Below are 18,591 nucleotides of genomic sequence, written 5' to 3'. Positions count from 1 at the left end.
TCTACAGCACAACAGCTCTATTTGTTTGGGTATTTACTCTTGACTCTTCCAGTTTCCAACACATCAGGTTTAGAAATTGACAGTTCTGTAATGTAAATGTATCAGTTACAATAAACCTCCAAATTCAGTTTTGGCCGGTAAAAATCAACCTACACTGAGAACTAGCCCAATGTTTATTTACAAAGCAATGAGCTGCTGCACACAGCACAGTGGACACTGTTAAGGGTAACCACAAAAACACACACTGAATAAAGTCTGTTTTGTTAGCTGAGAATGATTTGAGACTCATTTTTGAATGATTGAACAGATCTGGGCTGCCACTGGTTCCAGGAGTGGAGAGAGACAGCTCGCCTGATGGATGGAGTCATGAAGCAGAGAGAGGGCAGGAACCTCTGCTGGAAGAAAGACTCTATTGTGTTCTGTTCCCTGTAGACTGGAGAACACATTGGAGTAAAGCCTGTGATAGTGGTCTAATGTTAGACGGAGAGACGGCTGCATGGTGGCAGCTGAACCCGGATAAACAACAAAGCCTATGCTCTGAACTGTATGAAAAAGATATGAAGAGGATAGACTGTGAGGATTTATTATGGGGGGATCTGGACTAGACTAGATCTAGGTATAGACTAAGAGTAGGCTGTATTATTCCATCTCATGGTACAGTATGGCAGACATTTTCAAGTTAACATGTCTCATTCACTAACAGTGAAATACACACAGATGGAAAACACACATTTTCCCTTCCAGTAGCTTTTAAAAACAACGTTTCAAACAGTATGTGTTTGACTTGAACTCTGCTCCTTCAAACACCCAAGAGGAAAAGAGCCAATGTGAACATCATGCGTAAAATACTCAAGTCAGTGGAAGGTAAATGTCATCATTCCCCAAGCACGAACCGCAAAACCAGAACTGAACAAATAAACTGTCCACCACCCGCAGACGTCGCTGGTGCTAAAGATGCGCTGTCCGTCAAAGTGAAAAGTCACATGTAAGGAATACGCACTGCTGTTCAGCTGCTTTCATTTGTCTTTCGTTGTCACCCAGCTCACATGTGTGACCACTTTTCTCTAAACTCTCAGCAAGTAGCCCACATTCCATGGTTTATAGAAGACAGTTCCCTTTTTGCCCATGTATGCCTGACTCATATCACACTGAATCATAAAAAAATGTTTTTTATGATTTACAAAATGATTAAATCCACTAAACAGGGCTCTTTTTTGGGCTTGTTAGTTTAATGGCAGTGCTTAAAGCTGTCCATCGTGCTTCAGTAGGAGTAATACACAGATATGTTTTCCTGATTGCTGGAAAAACACACACACACACACACACACACACACACACACACACACACACACACACACACACACACACACACACACACACACACACACACACACACACACACACACACACACACACACGCCTATTTTAGAAGCACATCCTTCTGATTTACAGTAATTGGTATTTGTCTAAATGAAAACCCTTAAAACATAACTTAGTAAAACTTTGTTCTGCTTCATACTTCAAAAACACTTTCTCTGTTCCCTTTTTCAGGCTTGACTTCCTTGAAGTAGCCGGAGAACCGTAAAATCAGCAAACAATCACAAACCAAAATCAAATGTTCCGCTTGGGGTTCGGCACAACGGCGAACTGGGTAAATGGCTATTTTCACAGCTGGACACTTAAAACTGTGTATGTCTGGAAGATTACAGCCACAGCAACAAGGTCGAACAGTAAAAACACTCATGACCTTTGCTAAAACAGCCTCCTGGTGTCAACAGTCTTACAACAGTCCCTTGTACAGGCGAATATGACATGCCTATAATGAATGTGTGCTTGGAAAGACTTTATCAGGTATTAAAATAAAACAAAATTAAATCCATGTTTATTTATTAATATAATTTGTTCTTTTGTAGTTTCATAAAGCAGATACCACAAACAGATATACAGTATACGTTCCGGTATTATACAGTAACGTTAGCATGTATACCGTTATAACATTAGAGTAATTTTTGTGTTCATGTACAACGAATGACTCCATGAAAAAATCTGATTTAGGATTTGTGTCATCTTTCATCATAGTCAGATATGAGTTTGGTGTGAAGCACTGCACCGTCCAGTATCCAGTGTAAAACAAACCTATGTTCCTCCGCAGTGACATTCAACACATCTGAATGTACTAAAGTAAATATGCTATTTTTCATATGCTGTTAAAATACAAAGCAGCCAAGCAGCAATAGCAGCAGCAACGTCTGGCCAATGTCTGACAGGATTTAAAACCCTCTTGGAAGCTTTTTTTTGCCTAACAGCATGTAACACATATTTCTTCCACTCTATGCATGCTGTAAGAGTACTCCTATGTGCGGCCAGCAGCGCCTGGTCAGAGAAATTACTTCATGCACCGGCCCTTTTGCTCCCACGAGAATCTCCTCCAATGACAACCACCTATGAATTTCCAGACTCCTAGACTTTCTAAGTTACAGAAAACATTTTACTAGGGCCAAACTGAGTTTTCCAGCTACACAATGTCTGTTTCAGTCCGCTTCTTGTGCTCTGTTTAATCCACATCTGTCACCTTTATAAAATATTATTGCACAAGTTGTTGTCGAATAATGTGAGAGATCTGTACCTTACCTCTCACACAAGTGACTGTGTGATAATAGTTACCCCCTTCTTTGTCACACCTATTTCACATGTACAAATGAAACCCTTGAGTGTGTGCCCAGATGGTTCTTGGCCATGCACTTGTATGTGCCAGAGTCTGAAGTTGTTGGCCTCTGGATGATAAGTGTGCCCTGAGGGTAGAGAAGTTCGCTACCCGAAGGTCGACCTTGGTCTGCCGATGACAGAACTGAATGATCAGGCAGCTCCCAAAGGATCTCTGGCCTGGGGATCCCAGTGGCAGCACAGTTGAGCTGGATAGGTGTCCCGGTCACTGCACTCACACTGGTAGGTGGTGCTGTTGTAATTCGTGGAGGGTAGCCGATGATAATTACAGGAACAGTGACCATAGCCTCCCCAGCATCATTCCGAGCCCGGCAAATGTAGTTCCCTCGGTCGTGGAGAGAAGCATCTTGAACAACCAATGTGCCATTCTCTAGGAACTGATAGCGACCAAGGACTTGAGGCCGAGTGAGAGTATGGCCCCCAGGAAGGGTCCAGTATATTTTGGGCCTAGGACTCCCATCAGATAGACAATGAAGGAAGAGAGGTTCTCCAAAAACACTGCGTATAATGCCCCTTGGCCGTGTCAAAATGTAAGGCTTTTGACCAACATCCAAAATGATTAGTTTCTCTATATAACCCATGAGGTTCTTGGCACCACACCGGTATTTCCCAGCATCCTCTTTGTGAGGACTGTAGATGACCAGAGTCCCATCAATGCCCAAATGGTGGCGTGAGCCATGATCTTGTCCCCTAGTAAACCTTGTTCCATTAGGCAAAGTAAAAGTGATCTCTGGCATTGGGTATCCATCAGCAGAGCAGTTCAGAACTGTGGTTTTTCCAATCCGAAACAAAATACGTTCATTGAAGGGGTTCTTAAAGATTGGCCTTTGGAGCCTGCTAGTTACTTCCAGCTGCACAACCATCGCTGCATCTCCTCCATCATTCCTCGCAATGCAAATGAACTCTGCTGTATCAGTTGGTCGCACATTACGTATCTCTAATGTTCCATTATGGTGAACAATAATCCTGCTGCCAGTATATGGTGCTGTCAGGAAGATATTATCAGGCATAATCCAAGTGATACTAGGAGCCGGATGCCCCTCGGCTTTACAGTCTATTAGTTTTCTGGAGTGTTTAACAGCTACATCTTTGATTACAGTCCTGTTCTGATGGTAGCCATTGATTATTGGTGAAATTCCATGGACATTAAGCTTGTACACTATTTTGTTCTCTCCAGCAGGGTTGCGAGCCACACAAACATACTCCCCAGCATCAATAAGCTTCACATTCCTGATATCCAGAGAACCATTGACATGCATCAGGTAACGGTCACTTGATGCTGCAATTACATCGTTAGTGGGCAGTATCCAGAAGATTTTGGGTTTGGGCTCTCCCAGTGCTTCACAGTCAAAGCGTACACTTGCTCCAGGTTTCAAAGTGGCATAGATCTGGCTTGGTGGGCGTATCCTGGGAGCAACAGTTACCACAGATATATGTACATGCATCTCATCCTTGCCCACTTGGTTCTCAGCGTAGCACGTATAGTCTCCTTCCTCAGACATGCCAACCTGGTGAAACATTAGACATTACTGTACATAAGCTTTTAACTCTATGTATTAGGGAGGTGTTTGGTGATGCAGTAGCATACCTGGTTCACGTAAAGAGTTCCATTGTCAAAAAGAGTATATCGTCGTGCTCGCCCTCCTCCACTGCTGGCATCAGACTGCAAAGCACTGTTGACCACTGTACCATCTGGAAGACCCCAGGATATCTCAGGCTTTGGTGCTCCAGAGGCTTTACAGTCAACCTTCAAATCATTACCGATGGGCACCTGCTTCCTCCCATAGGCCTTAGGTTCAATCTTGGCTGGTTTCATGGACACACTGACCTTCATGAGCTGTACATCATCGCTTATCTTGCTTCGCGCAACACATATATAAACGCCAGAATCTTTGTCATTGATATTGTTAACAATAAGTGTGCCATTATCCAGGACATGGATTCGGTTTCCCATCCTGAAAGAAATATTAGAAAAGTGCCTGATTAAACACAAAGACTAGGCCCCATTTAAGGTGCAGGATGAATATACAATCCAAAGATTTTTTGCATAACAAGCTTGAAATATAGTATATAATTTATTTTATATGCCCACCCCCTCCAGGTATGTGAAGAAGAGGTAGCTGTTTTGAGAATGAACTGCCTATATTTTGTTCTAAAAAAATGTTGTTCTGTTGCAGGCTGATTAATTTATTTTACTTAAATAAACCAGGTGAGGCTTTGTATTTTACTGCATATGGCCTTTGGTGAAAAAGGTTTCGACACCCCTGAGTTATATTATTGTTACCTGTGCCACTTGTCTACTACAGCTTTGGAGGGCAGCCTCCAGATGATGCTCGGTTTGGGGTTTCCAATGGCTGAACAGTTTAATCGCAGTTGATCCCCAAAAGACAACTCTGTCATGTGCGAGGATGTCTCCAAAATTTGGGGCGCAGACTCATCCGTCTTGACTGTCAGAGTTACCACCCTCCGCTCTGATCCAGTAGAGCTAGTAGCAATACATTCATATTTCCCGCTGTCACCTGGAGTCACATCCTTAAAATGGAGGGTTCCATTATCATAAATTGATATCCTTGCGTCACTGGCAGGACGGCCAGATCGTACGACTGATCCATCACTGAGCACCCAGTGAATTGTTGGTTTAGGGCTGCCTTGTCCAGTGCAGGGTAGCCACAGGTTTTGGCTTACAGTAGCTTTCAGCTGCTGCCGTTTCTCCTCCATGATACCAGGTGGAGCTGTTACCACCTGCAGCCGAACTGTAGCAGTATCAACTCCCGCTGAGTTGCTTGCAATGCATTTGTAATGTCCTCTGTCATAAACAGAAACATGCTCAATAATTAGAGTCCCCTCAGCAGATACTGATACTCTTCCCCTCTCTGTGTTTTGGCCTCTAACTTGGGTCCGGTTTGCCAGAATCCATGATATGAAGGGCGTGGGTCGACCCTCTGCTTTACAATTCATCTTCACAGTGTCTCCTACGTGAGATTTGATGTCATGCATTTTTGGTTCTAGTATCCGTGAAGGGTAGGCCACCACAGAGAGAGTGACAAGAAGCTTATCTGATCCATGATTATTCTCAGCTAGACACAGGTACTGGCCCCGATCTTTGATGTTGGTGTTTTCAATTAACAGTGTACCATTGTTCAGCACTTCAAACTTGCCCATTCTCCCTGCAATAGTGATAGTGCCTCCTGAAGGACAGACAAGCATAAGTTAAGAGAAGCATCAAATGAAAAGATCCTCCAGAAGCATCACTATGGATAACACACTACAATATCATTGAATATATTTGTCAAGTTAACCAACCAGCAGCTCAATAAATAAACTTTACCACTTTCTTTAACACGTACACTTCTTCTAGAATTCCATTTTCTAATCATAAAAATTAGGAGAAATTATTAGATTTTTTTTTTTACCTGTAGTTGAAAAGCGTTTCCAGATTATCACTGGTTTGGGATTTCCCTTAGCTTCACATGGCAGGAAAGCATCTGAGTCTGACAAAACGGTAAAGCTGGCTGCATTGCCCCCAACTATTTTAGGTTTGTTTTCCAAAACCTGGGTAGTGGTATCAAAATCCACAACACTGGCACCTGTAGCTTTGTTGTTAATTACATTTTCAAAGGCAGTCATGGTGTCAAAGGTCTGGCCTCTCTCTGCATCACCCTTAGTGACACTGTTTTGCAAAGTAGGTCTGACTCTTCCCATTGGTGGGCGGTGAGTAGTGTAACCATTTTGCGTTGGTAGTGTGATGGTGCTATGGACCCGGGAACCTTTTGTTGTCTTTGGCATTATCGTAGTGGCAGGGACAAAGGCCGTTGAGGTGACCAAGGGTATCTTGGTTGTACTGTGGCTTGGTAGACTGTTAAGTGATGTTCCCCAGTACATTTCTCCATAGAAGCCAGTCTCCTCCTTAGATGTTTTGTCACTGGATACAGCTATTAAGGTTCTGTCCTCTTTCCTAGGTGGTGTGTACAAAGGCTTGAGTAATAAACTAAGTGTGGTTGCCTCGGATGTAGACAACATTGTTGTTGCCTCTGTAGTTGTAGTAGGACGTACTCCAGTAATCCCTGGTAACTTGATAGGTCTCCTGCCCTTAAAGGGCCACCTTCGTCGTCCTTGTCTTCCTTTGGTTCTCTCTGGAGTCTTTCTGACTACAGCTCTATTGTCAGGCAGTCCACCAGATCCCGATTCAAAAGGTCCACCAGGAGATTCAACTAAAGGTGGTTTCACGGTGGGTGGGAAAGGTAACGTCTCTGATTCTGGTGGGAGTTTACCAGTGGTGGACAGCCCAAAGTAATATGATGGACTGGTAGTAGTGACATGGAGAATGTGGGTTTTAGTTGTTGTTAACTCAAAATCTGCAGAAGATAAATCTCCATAGTCATCATCTATTGAGCTCTCTTTGTGCCTGGATGGAGACAGAATCTGAGGTCCAACCAGTGAGTGTGCAGTGATGGGAGGCATAGTAACAGGGGCTGTAGTTTGAGCTGCTGTTGTAGTTTCTGCTGTAGTAGACTTTTTTACGTTGATAAACGGTCTCCTTAGTCTGCCCAGTATTTTTTCCTTTTCTCTGCCACCAAACAGCCTGTCCCAGGGAATTCTTCCCCGAATAACTGTAGAGGCAGTTGTAGTAGTGGCTGTAGTGGAGACTGATGGTCTTTTGTGTGTACTCCAAACTGGGTTATAAGTAGGGTCAAACTCAGGAACATCAGCAGATGTTATGTAGCCAGTGGAAGCCTCTGGTTTAGGTTCTGTATGGGTAAATGGGACATTAGACGAGATGTAATCGTTTGTAGAAGCTGGTCTCTCTGTTCTGTCAAAAGATGAGCTGGAGAAAGCTGGTGTGGCCACCTGCACGTTAGTGGATGCCGTCTTCTTTTTGTCTTCATTACAGTCACAGTCGTACAATAAAAATGAAAGATAAAACAGATTAAATAAAGATATGGAAGCACATATTATACAATAAGTGAAAAATGCTACAAGATTATTTACCTGTTGTTTGTTCAGTTTGGTGAGACACAGAGTCACTCCATTCCTTCTTCACTGAGGGCTGTTTAAGTTTATTGATGAAGGATTGGATGTCAGTAATTTTGTTGGGTTTAATGATCCTCCTGTGGCTGTGGAAGTTTCTTCTGCGTCCCCATCCTCTGGCATTCTTTTTTGGTATGATATGGATTTGCTGCCTGGAGATGATTGTAGATCCTGCAGGCAGGTTTGGGGATTTGATTGTTTGGGTGGTGTGAAAGGTAATCTCATCTTGCCTTCTCTCGGTGGTGGTGACAGCTGTAAATGTTGAGTGGCTGTCCGGGTCGTTGTGAGTCAGCTCCACTGGGTCCTGTTTTTCTCTCAGTGGAGTAATGTTAGGGTCAGTGGTAAATGAAAGTGCTGGCCCTGTGGATGTCTCTAGATCTGCAGGATGTTCTCCTGAGAACTGAAGCTGAGTTTCTTGTGAAGTGTCAGTCACAGTAAGATGAAGCATGACTGAGTGCACATCTGAATGTGGTGCGGTGGTTCTTCCAAGGGCATAGAGCTCAGTTGTGTCAATAAAACTCGGATTATGTGTGAATGAAGACTCAACTGGGGTAAAGTCTGACTGCATATACCTGTATGATTCTGTTATGTGTTGGTATGTGTTTGTACTAAAATCAATATGATTTTCTGCTGTGTGAGTTCTGCCTTGCCCAAATATTCTATCGTGTGGATTTTCTATGGTTGATGTGAGTATCTGTGGCACTACAATGATGTTGTCTTCATTATCATCCTCACCAGAGCCAAATTCTCCATCACCTGAGAGAATGCCATTTGATTCTTTATAATTTCCCACCTCTTTTTTTGTGCTAATTTTTGATCCATCTTGAGCTCTTTTCATCAGCTCAGCAAATTTCTGTGGGTCTACCTTCCTAGAAGCTTTATTAAAGACCCTACTACTCCATATGCGTCTGTTGCCAACTGGCCTTCTCCTATTTTTCTCCAGTCGAGCTCTAGACCCTCCTCTGGTCGGTGACCTAAATCTGGGGTAGGGCCGATCTGAAGTGATGGTCCTGGATTCCTGACTAGTTCTGTCATATGGGCTGGATGAAGGTATCTCACTGAGGGGGACTGTCATTTCTGTCAAGCTTAGGTCCTCCTTGGGATCCATCGCAGAACCCTCACTGTCCAGGACTGGTACTATCTTGGGTCTTTTTCCAGTTATTGTCACTTGAGACACAAGCAGGTCAACTCCCAGCTGATTAGCAACTAAACATCTATAGAATCCACGATCTCTTGCTGTAAGACCCTGTATCAGAATAGTTCCGTTTTTATGTAATTTTCTAGTCCCCTGTGACTTGTAAATTACTGAGTGATCAGGAAGAATCCATTGTACGGAGCCCTCTGGATTTCCTGAGGAGCTACAGTCCAAAACCAGATTTTCCCCCAGTGGTCTTGACAGTTGGACACCATTGATGTCAGCTTCTTCCACATCGGGGGAAAGAACTGTCACTCGGAATACGAGAATATCAGCATCCAAGTAATTTGTTGCAATGCAGCGGTAGAGGCCGGTGTCAGAAGTATCAGCACCTCGTAATGTGAGCTTCCCTTCTGCCGTGATTATGATCCTTCTGTCATCACTGGAGAAGGGAGCTCTCACCTTGCTTCCATCAGGTAAAATCCACTCGAGCATAGGCTTTGGCTCCCCCTGGATTTGACAAGTCAACTGTGCCACGCCACCTGTTTAAAAAAATGCCACATGATTTGTAGATTTTATTATCAAATCTTTAGCCCTTAGGTTCTGATCTCTGTGTGTCTTGGCAATTGAAGTCTTTAGTAGATACTGTGTATGTGCAGTAACAGCATAATATCAAATAGGTGCAGACTAAAGTGAGGTCATGGTATTGGTTACTTAAGAAGAGTTCATCTCTCACCTGTAAGTACAGTGTGCTCAGTCTTGGTTTGATTATCTCGCTTGATCATGGTCCAGGAATAGTGATCCTTCTTAGGGGGTGTGGTTTCCACACGCAGGTTGACTACAGACTGGTACTTTATGTGCAAAGTAGAAAAAGTAGTAGTAGTGCGATCAAGCTGAAAGCTCACCTCTCCTTGCATCAACCATCCAGGAGAAGCTTTAATCTCAGCCTCAATATTTGTATGAATTCCTTCCTCACCCTCTGATGTTTTCATCTGACTATACCTGAACACCATATCTGGGCTTCTGGCCAGCATTAAACCTCTTTCTAGACGCATGGGGGAGTCACTGTAGGCGGCTAGAATCTGCCACAGCCGCTGAATCTGTTCATAGTCAACGTTGCACACCAAATATGTAGTAATGGTAGTGGTAAGCACAGTGACATTGTGTCCTGCCTCCTCTTCTAAACTTTGTGTCAGATTCTCAAATGCAGAAGGCCTCTGCACAGTGCAGGATAAGCTAGCATCACTGTGAAACTGGTCGGTTACGTTCATTTGTATGGAACCTAAAGGGGCAATAAAGTCCTTGGGAGAAACTGGAGTGAAGTCCCCCTCATCCAGGGTGATATTTCTTTGCTTTAGATGTGGCTTTACCCAGGGTTTGACACATGTGAATGCATCACTAGGAAGAAGCTCTATCTGTTGGTTGTGGGAAGGTGCAGGACTTTCACAAACAGGACACAGGCCTCTTGAATATCCCTTGTCTCGCTTGCATTTCAGTACACCTGCAACAATTTTAATGAAGTGATGTAGCATTTAGTTAGTTGCATGTAAACACGGCCTTAACAGTTTCCAGTTGTGCCAGCCAATTAATATAGGTCAATATAACTTTTTAACCAAATAGATTGTTATCACTATACAGAACATTTAACTTTTGTAAGGGTCCTGAAATATTAGAGCTTATTTTGTTACATAGTAAGTGGTGTTTCCCATAATGCTGACATTGATTAAATTGGTGCTATTTACCTTTTCTATAATTCCAGTCACTATTGTGTCCATAACAACCTATAAAAGTAAAAGGTACTGTGCTACAGCCTTACCAGATGTGTTTTTAACGATGCTGGCAAATATGGGTTAATGAGTATCAAGACACAAGTTTAACAGTTTTGCAGGACCAAATGTTTAGATTAAGACTGATTCCATCATTAAGGACTGGTTTATCTTTTCTCATAAACATTTTACAAGGTTACACCTCTTAAAGTTGCACATGCTCCTCACCTGCATTTCTTTGTGCCCACACTGGTAACCATTTCATACGGCAATCACATGTCCAGGGGTTGCCATGAAGGAAGACGTTCTCTAACTGGCTACAGCCTGAGAAAATATCTGCAGGCAGAGTGGTGAGGAGGTTGTCTGATAGGTGGATGTTCCTGACTGAAGACAGCTTGAACACCTGGCTGTGTCTCAGGGTGATGAATGTGTCTGGGTGGAGCTGCTGGAGGAAGTTACCCTCCAGATTGACCAACTGCAGCTTCGTCAGGCCATAGAACGCTTCTGGGCTGATGAACTCGATATAGTTGTGGTCTATGTGGAGTCGCAACAGACTACTTAGACCTTTGAATGTGTCTTTTTGGATTTCCTTTACTTTATTATAGGACATCTTCAGGACCTGTCAGAACATAAGACACACAACAACACATTAATAAATATGCCATAAAATGTATTTTTTGGCATAAAGTAAAAATACTTTATTCTGAACTTTACCAGAAGAGAATAATGGAATACAGGCAGATTTTATTTTGGATGTGCTTCTGTGTCACAGCAGTAAAAATAGGCTAAATGCATGTGCATGTACTGTACTAGGGCCAATCTGTCATAATGGTGATTCTCTGGTGATTCCTTTCTATCTAAAGGAAAGAATGCCATTATTCCCACCAAGCACAGCCAATAAGGCTATTGAATGATTTAGATTTTATTCTGATAAAAACACGTTTTACCTGTAAAGACTTGAGGTCGTTGAAGGCTCTGTCTTCAATGCTGTGTATAGTATTGCTGTGCAGCATCAGGAGCTCTAAGTTCAGGAGTCCTGACAGATCATTTTCTCTCAGTACAGTTATACTGTTGTACCTAAAACCAGAGGAACGAGCTTCACTCACATGTGTATACTGTAGCAAATGCAGCCTTTCATTTTCTACCACGGGTTTCTTTTAAGGCAGTTTGACTTGTGACACTATTGATGAGGCTTCATCCGCGATCCCTCCCATAATATTTATCCCATAATATTCGCCGATTACATTTAAAAGATGCTGACAAGGGTTTACAGTCAGTTCAAACGTTTGTGATAGCAACAACTGATATTGGGGAACTGAGGAAGCATATCCTAATGGATTGCAAGATAAAGGGTTAAAGCAGGTGCGTGTTGCCTGCTTGTCCATATGAACCTTCACCCTCCAGCTCCAGGTCAGATTTGTGAGCTAGCATCAAAGATGACGCTGCTAATGCTAACGCTACAGAACGGACCAGAAGCTCGGAATTCACCAATGCAACATAGTGAACTAAAGTGAATTTTATAATTTGCGGAGAGTCCAGTGAAGTGTCTTTTACATTTTACCTTAAAATTAGTTAGCATTTCTTGACAGTTAAGTAGTTATGTTTGGCTAACGTTTCAATATTAGCTAACCTGTGCTGATGTTAAAACTAGCTTGATGGCTCAAACTGCTACGTCAGAGGGTTGAGCTAGCCAACGCTGATGAGGTAAAAAGAATATAATATAATATAATATAATATAATATAATATAATATAATATAATATAATATAATATAATATAATATAATATAATGGAAAAAAATAATTTGTGTTGTAGTGAAATAGTCTGAAAATATATTAGTTAGGAATGTATTTCTTTGTAATACTGTTCATGCAACAGAACATACGGTTGTCCAGGCAGAGACAACACACGCTCACCCCAGGTTGACCTTCTCCACAGCCGGCTGGATGCGGTCAGGTACTGCGCTCAGGTATCTGAAGGTGCAGTGCACCTCGGTGGGACCGTAGCAGACGCATGGTTTGGGGCAGTCGCCGCTGCTCTGCAGCGCCGAAGCCAAGAACAGCAGAGCCTGGAGCAGACTCCTCCGCAGGTAGGAAGCGCCGCACACACACGCGCTCATTGTACGCGGAGACGGGGCTTCAGCTGTGGAGTCGGTGGAGCCTGGAGGAGCCACACACTCCAATGAGGACTAAAAGCATAGTGGAGAAAAGTCATCACCACTTTTCATTTCACAAAGGGCACCCTAATCGCGATCGTCTCAACATTTAAGAAAATTGTAACTTCGTGCGTGTATTAAAAGAAATAAAACTAGAAGACAAAGTATTACAGTACATGCCACATCCTAAAAATCATTGACTTCGTTCATACCATGCACTCGACGGCATTTGAAGCCTTTATAATGTTAAGTAACCCACCGCGCTGAACAGCTGAGGAGCAAACGTTGCACGTGTAGAAAAGTAAAATCCGCGTTCAAGGATTCAGCAGTTGTGCATTTTGGTTCTTCAGTTGACTCCTGAGTCCTGAGTGTGTGCGGAGCAGAGGGACTGGAGTCATTGCTGCCTGATGTGATCGTTCCCTTTGGTCTCCTCCGCCCCCTGAAAACTGCTGTAATCTAATCCTACAGTAACTACAATGACCCCAACTCAGGCAAGTCAGCTGACAAAACATGCCAAATAATCTATTCAGATATATTTGGCTGCCGTCGTTTTTCAGCAGTCATCTACTGTAAGTTGCATGACTGTGTTGGACTGTGTAATTTCTATAAAGCATGTTTTCCTGACGTGGTTTATTAAGATGTTAGGGGTTCTGTTCTGAGGAGGGTTGTCTCTACAGTACAGGATGTCCAGTCAGGGCAAGTCTGGTATTTTCTGCACTGGGTTTTGTATTATTTGATGTTGTTTTTGTTGTTGTGCAGAGCAGAGCTAATTAATCTGGATTCTTATGATATCCCCAGCTTGGTTCCTAGAATATTCCATTGTAGCTTTATGTCCCCAACCTCTTGTGGAAAAATGTTGAAATGAAAAGTAAAATCCAGTCACGATTACTAAGGTTTTTATTTAGTGTTTTCCACTAACAATAGCCTGTTTCAATCTTTTGTCTCATTTTTGTGTTTTGCTTATGGTCAGAGCCACAAACCATTCATCTCTCCAGGGGTTTAGTGTTTCAAATACACATTTTTTTTACCAGTTTGTTCAATTTAAGCAATCCCTTTGTTGTTTATTAGAATTTTTAGAGACACAGACTTTGCCTCCATAATCCTCCGTTCTCATATAGTTTTTAAATTAAATCTTTATCTTCAGCAGCTAATTATTTGCCAAAATATGAGCTAACCTATGTCCCAAAATAATGTTTGCATGTCATCTGCTTGTGGATGACTCATTGTTACTATAACTGTCAGTGTTTCTGACTCACCCATGTGTAAACACTAAAAAAAAAAGAAATAAATAAATCACTAATCATCTTTAAATCAGTGCCATGTGTTTTTTGTTTCTTCTCACACAGTTGCTAGTTCACCACATTGGCAATGGCTCAAAGCCACACACCTAAGCACTGTTTTATTTTATTCACAAAGCTGACCACGCTGTATCATTTCAGTTGTTCTCCAAACACAGATGATGCCATTGAACACATGAGATTCAACAGATGGGATAACTTCATTAAAATGTGTCAGAGGTAGATTTTTTTGGTTGCGAGCGTGTTTTATGGCTTGTGTCATCTGGCTTGTTTGCTTAAACATCTGGACAGCACATAGAAAACAGCACCTCATCTCTTTTCTCTACCCTTTTATCTCTTGATATTTTTCTTGCATATACCAAAATAACTGCTGTGTATGAAGAATAATGTATCTGTCCATGTGTAGGTGCTGTTGGACAGTCTTGTGAATGCTTGTGTGTACTGTAACATATGAATAGTACATAGAACAGAAACTCTGTAGTGATTTCTCTCGTAGCCTTGATACAGAAAAGACTTAATTCAAATATGCAGAATTGTAGCCTTTTTCTGAACGCCAATCAGAGTCCGTTTACTCTGCTAACATGCTGTAGCAGAATTTGGCTTCTAGGACTCACATATGTAATAAAGTTAATTATGCCTTGATCCATGTCATCATTGCAACTCATGCACAAAGCCTCTTCTTAGAGATGTCAATTTCCAGTGATAAGAGGCTTAGAGGGTTAAGGAAAAGAGATGATAGGAAGCACATTGCTTGCAGCAGGTTTTGTGTGTGCATGATCGCATGTGCATATCTACAGTATGTGACCAGTACAATATGATTTGTTTGTTTGTGATTCTGCTGATCACATCTTTTTTCTGACCAAGGAAACTGCCAAGGCACCATTTGGTTTTAATTCCCTCCAGATGACATAGTTCCCCAAAGCTGTATTATTGTTAAAGCTACAACAATATTGTGGCCATAAACTTTGGTTGTTTAGATTTTTTTGATTTTCAATTTTAGAAACTCAGGGCATCTTGTATGCATGGTTTTATACTGATAGAAATTCGAAACTCTTGATTCAGTGTGGGCTGAAGGACGTGTGGAGGAGCGGCTCTACTGTTAAAAGTCACAGCTTGCTGGTAGGCAGGAAGGAATCTGTAGACACATACAGCATTGGCCTCACACTTACTGCTCGGTTCAAAGAGGGGGGCCCCTCTGTGGGAGGTGAATGAAAATGTCACGTTACTGTACATAAAGTTTCTTTACCCAACATTACGGAAATTTAACTCCTACAGTGTAAAAGGTTTGCTTTTTTACCAATTCAGCACATTTTGTGTTAAAGTAGGATTGTGCCAATCACAACCACTTCCCCTTAATGTCAGCTGACACCAACTTGGAATGAATTGGTACAGTAGAACAAGCTGTTTACATATGTGCTTGCTCAGCAGGTGTGTATAGAGCGGTAAAAAAACATATGTGTACATGAACATCAAAGTGACATTTACACAGACATAAAGAAAGAAGGAAAACATGTATCCTTGTGTAAACCCACTTGTGGTTTGACATAAGTCACATATTTGTCTATGAATAGCTAAAAGTTGTTTTCTCTTCACTTTAAAGGTTGCAGACTCGGATCAGCTCTGTCTATTTTTTATTTTTTTTAATTAAGTCAGTATAAACTTAAAACTATGTACTCATTATCTTTAAGTTGAGCATTGTATTTGTTTTATTGTTTTATTGACAGCACAAGTTTGCAGGTAGTTAGACAGATGCTCCAGTGCAAGTTTGTTTGATTTTAGAAATCGTATATTGGTTGTTAAAACTTGTTTTATATGCGATCCCTGCAACATTTGGGAAAGCTTTGATCTATTTTTTGAGCACTCAGTTAATAACCTACGTAACCTGAGCCATAGTTATCAAATACGTTTTCAATCTCCACTTGCTGGTTTATGGTTGCAGCCACATGGTGCTAATCACTGTTTGCAGATTTTTTTCTAGAATAAAGATCCACATCCAATTCGAGCCATGTAAACCTTTGATTTTAAAAGAAGCACTATATGCTTCTAATGAAAAAAAATATGTGTGTGTGCGTGTGTGCGTGCGTCTTTTAGTGCAGGCCAGTTATTGGAATTCAGCTTTGTGATTTCATTCCTGCACACACTCTGACTCAGGTTTCATAGACACTCAACAACACTGGTGAAAAAAAGCTCAGTTCTGTTGACAAGTCTGATTAATGTGACATGAGTCACACATGTTAACAGCTGTCTGTCATGAGTCTCATGCAACCTTTAGTTTCTTAGGGTCATGTTGTTAGTTCAGAATATATCTAGCCTAATTCAGCAGATGTCGGGCATGTGCCTCTCACTTTTTCTTTGTCATTTTTATTTTCTCTTTGATGAAAGATTAATGAAATGACAATGGATCAGGAACAGTTTAAGTTTAGTAGCTGGATTTACTGGATAATAAATAAGGAATACAATATTTATTATTATTATTACTACTATTGCTGCTACTACTACTACTACTACTACTAATAATAATAATAGTGGTAGTACAGTAGTAGTAGTAGTAGTAGTAGTAGTAGTAGTAGTAGTAGTAGTGATTTTGAGCTTCCCCATCAAGGCTACTGAGCTGAGTCTTTATTCTCCATTATGTTTATATCCTGATCAGAACCACATGTGGTGATTTTTGAGAACAAGGCTTTCTGTTAGTGTGTGAGTGGGTTTATTTAATGCCTGACTTGTTTTGTTTGAATTACTGTAAGCACTTGTTCCTAACAGACATAACACAAAGTGAAATCAAGCTCATTATGATGTAATAAGACTGTAAAGTAAATCAGGCCAAAGTTGTGTGATGAACCTCTTACTATTTCTGCTTCAGATATGATATATAGAGTCATTATTATTTTGGTACCACATGCCTCCAGGTAATATGAGGAGCCCTAAAGCTTTGAAAAACATTACTCGCACTGACATTCATAAACTCTCTGACTTAATATTTCTATTTTTGCTGTGAATGTGAATATTAACCTGAGTATAAATGTGCATACAGTAGCAGTGTCATATTGTTTACTGTAAATATACAGATACTATATACTTAAGCTTAAGCTTAAGTTGAGCTGTGCATACTGAATTTGGAGATATTTTTACTTAGATTTATTATGGGAACCCTCAAAGTCTGTTTTGCTCTCTGACATTGACCTTGTCCCTGCGCATTTATAAACTTGTCTCTGGGAGAGTGCATAACTTTTAGTGAGGGTGAAAAGCTTTTGGCTTCTCGTGATGGTGAGCAAATGCTTGAGTTTTGAAGTGAACTGCTTAGTGAGTTCGTGATGGATCTTTGTTTTCCAACTCTCATATCTGTGGATTGTTCTCATTGTAATGACTCCATGATGAGTGCAGGGAGAGAGGGAGTGTTGAGTGCGTTAGTCTGTAAAACTAGGACAAAATAAAACCAGATGAGTTTGGTCTTATAAGAAAAAAAGGTTGAACGAAACCCAAGTGAGAACTACACACGTATATAAAATCTGCTCAATCTCCCCCTCGCTTATGTTCTCTATGGTAAAACACCCAGTTTTTTAACCCTGGGTTCAGTCGCCTATATGTCTTTGTAATGGATTTCCTTTTCTTTTCATTTGAGATGGGAATTATGCTTTTGAACAATAAACTGATTTTAGAATTTAGAATTTAGATTTGATGGTTAACTGAAAATTTTTCCCTTTTTCTTGGAACGGCAAAACAACCCAACAGCAGTATGCTCTCATCAACATGTTTGATTATAGGATACAGATGGATGCTTCTCTCTTCCCTGCTACTCAACCTTGGTCTCACTAGCCAAGAGGGAGACAAATCTCATCCAACTGTTTTAATTGTCCTCAAGGGAACTTCAACCCGGCTTTGGTGGAAGCTTTCTTGGGCAATGACCTCTAAGAGTGTTTTTTTGTGGTTTATTTAAGAAGCCTTATAATTGTAGGTCAATTTGTACACCTGTTTGTATGTATCTGGTACTGTAGTCATACAGCATGCATACAATTGTGTATGCAGTGTAAACGTAACTGAACTGAGGCTGGCATTTATAAACATGGCTTCCGTGAGATTGTAAACTTGTGTTTACTGCCTTGTTTATTCCTCTGATTGCAGTGATCAGATTACATCATGAACTCTATTCAGGAGAGCCCCACATATTTCCTGCACTTTACACACTCCTCTCTGCAGCAGTATGACATTTCAGATTGATTCATTTCTAGTCATGAAGGTCAGTATGTCACATGCTAGTTTTTACTTATTTGTTCAGAAATGACAAAAACACAGTCCTGGTCAAGGACTGAGAAAAGTTAAAATATGAATATCCCCTGTTATCAAATCATAATGTAATCATCATCATCATAATGTAGGCTATACTATCAGTCTTTTCAAACAATTAATATGTTTATGTGCTCTGTTTGTTAGGATTAAATTATTCTGACATATTTGAACACAAGGCTCAGTGTTGAGCTGTAGATCCTCT

At 41.2% G+C, this 18,591-nt stretch overlaps 1 protein-coding gene and 1 long non-coding RNA gene across 3 annotated transcripts; one reads left to right on the top strand and one right to left on the bottom strand.

The window, feature by feature from the left end:
- Nucleotides 1–567: 567 nt before the first annotated feature.
- On the bottom strand, nt 568–13,206 carry igsf10 (immunoglobulin superfamily, member 10). 2 transcript variants are annotated; one of them, XM_041073552.2, is made up of 10 exons: nt 13,067–13,206; nt 12,569–12,840; nt 11,601–11,730; nt 10,882–11,272; nt 9,624–10,388; nt 7,714–9,429; nt 6,138–7,604; nt 5,009–5,912; nt 4,313–4,679; nt 568–4,232 (listed from the first exon to the last, which is right to left on the bottom strand). In XM_041073552.2, exons 2-10 carry the CDS (start codon nt 12,769–12,771, stop codon nt 2,682–2,684), a joined length of 7,494 nt encoding a protein of 2,497 aa, XP_040929486.1. In that variant the 5' UTR covers nt 12,772–12,840; nt 13,067–13,206; the 3' UTR covers nt 568–2,681. The 2 variants fall into 2 exon arrangements, with proteins under 2 accessions (XP_040929486.1, XP_029027936.1); XM_029172103.3 differs by lacking the exons at nt 12,569–12,840; nt 13,067–13,206 and adding an exon at nt 12,215–12,311.
- On the top strand, nt 11,835–14,118 carry LOC114868480 (uncharacterized). The gene is made up of 3 exons (XR_003788027.3): nt 11,835–12,015; nt 12,591–12,741; nt 13,158–14,118. It is a non-coding gene; the product is annotated as an uncharacterized LOC114868480 (long non-coding RNA).
- The last annotated feature ends 4,473 nt before the right edge of the window (nt 14,119–18,591 follow it).

Source organism: Betta splendens, chromosome 13 (assembly GCF_900634795.4).
Source record: "Betta splendens chromosome 13, fBetSpl5.4, whole genome shotgun sequence".
In the NCBI taxonomy this organism is placed as follows: domain Eukaryota; kingdom Metazoa; phylum Chordata; class Actinopteri; order Anabantiformes; family Osphronemidae; genus Betta; species Betta splendens.
The sequence above is the reverse complement of the archived record's forward strand: the minus strand, read 5'-3'. Positions and strand labels throughout refer to the sequence as shown.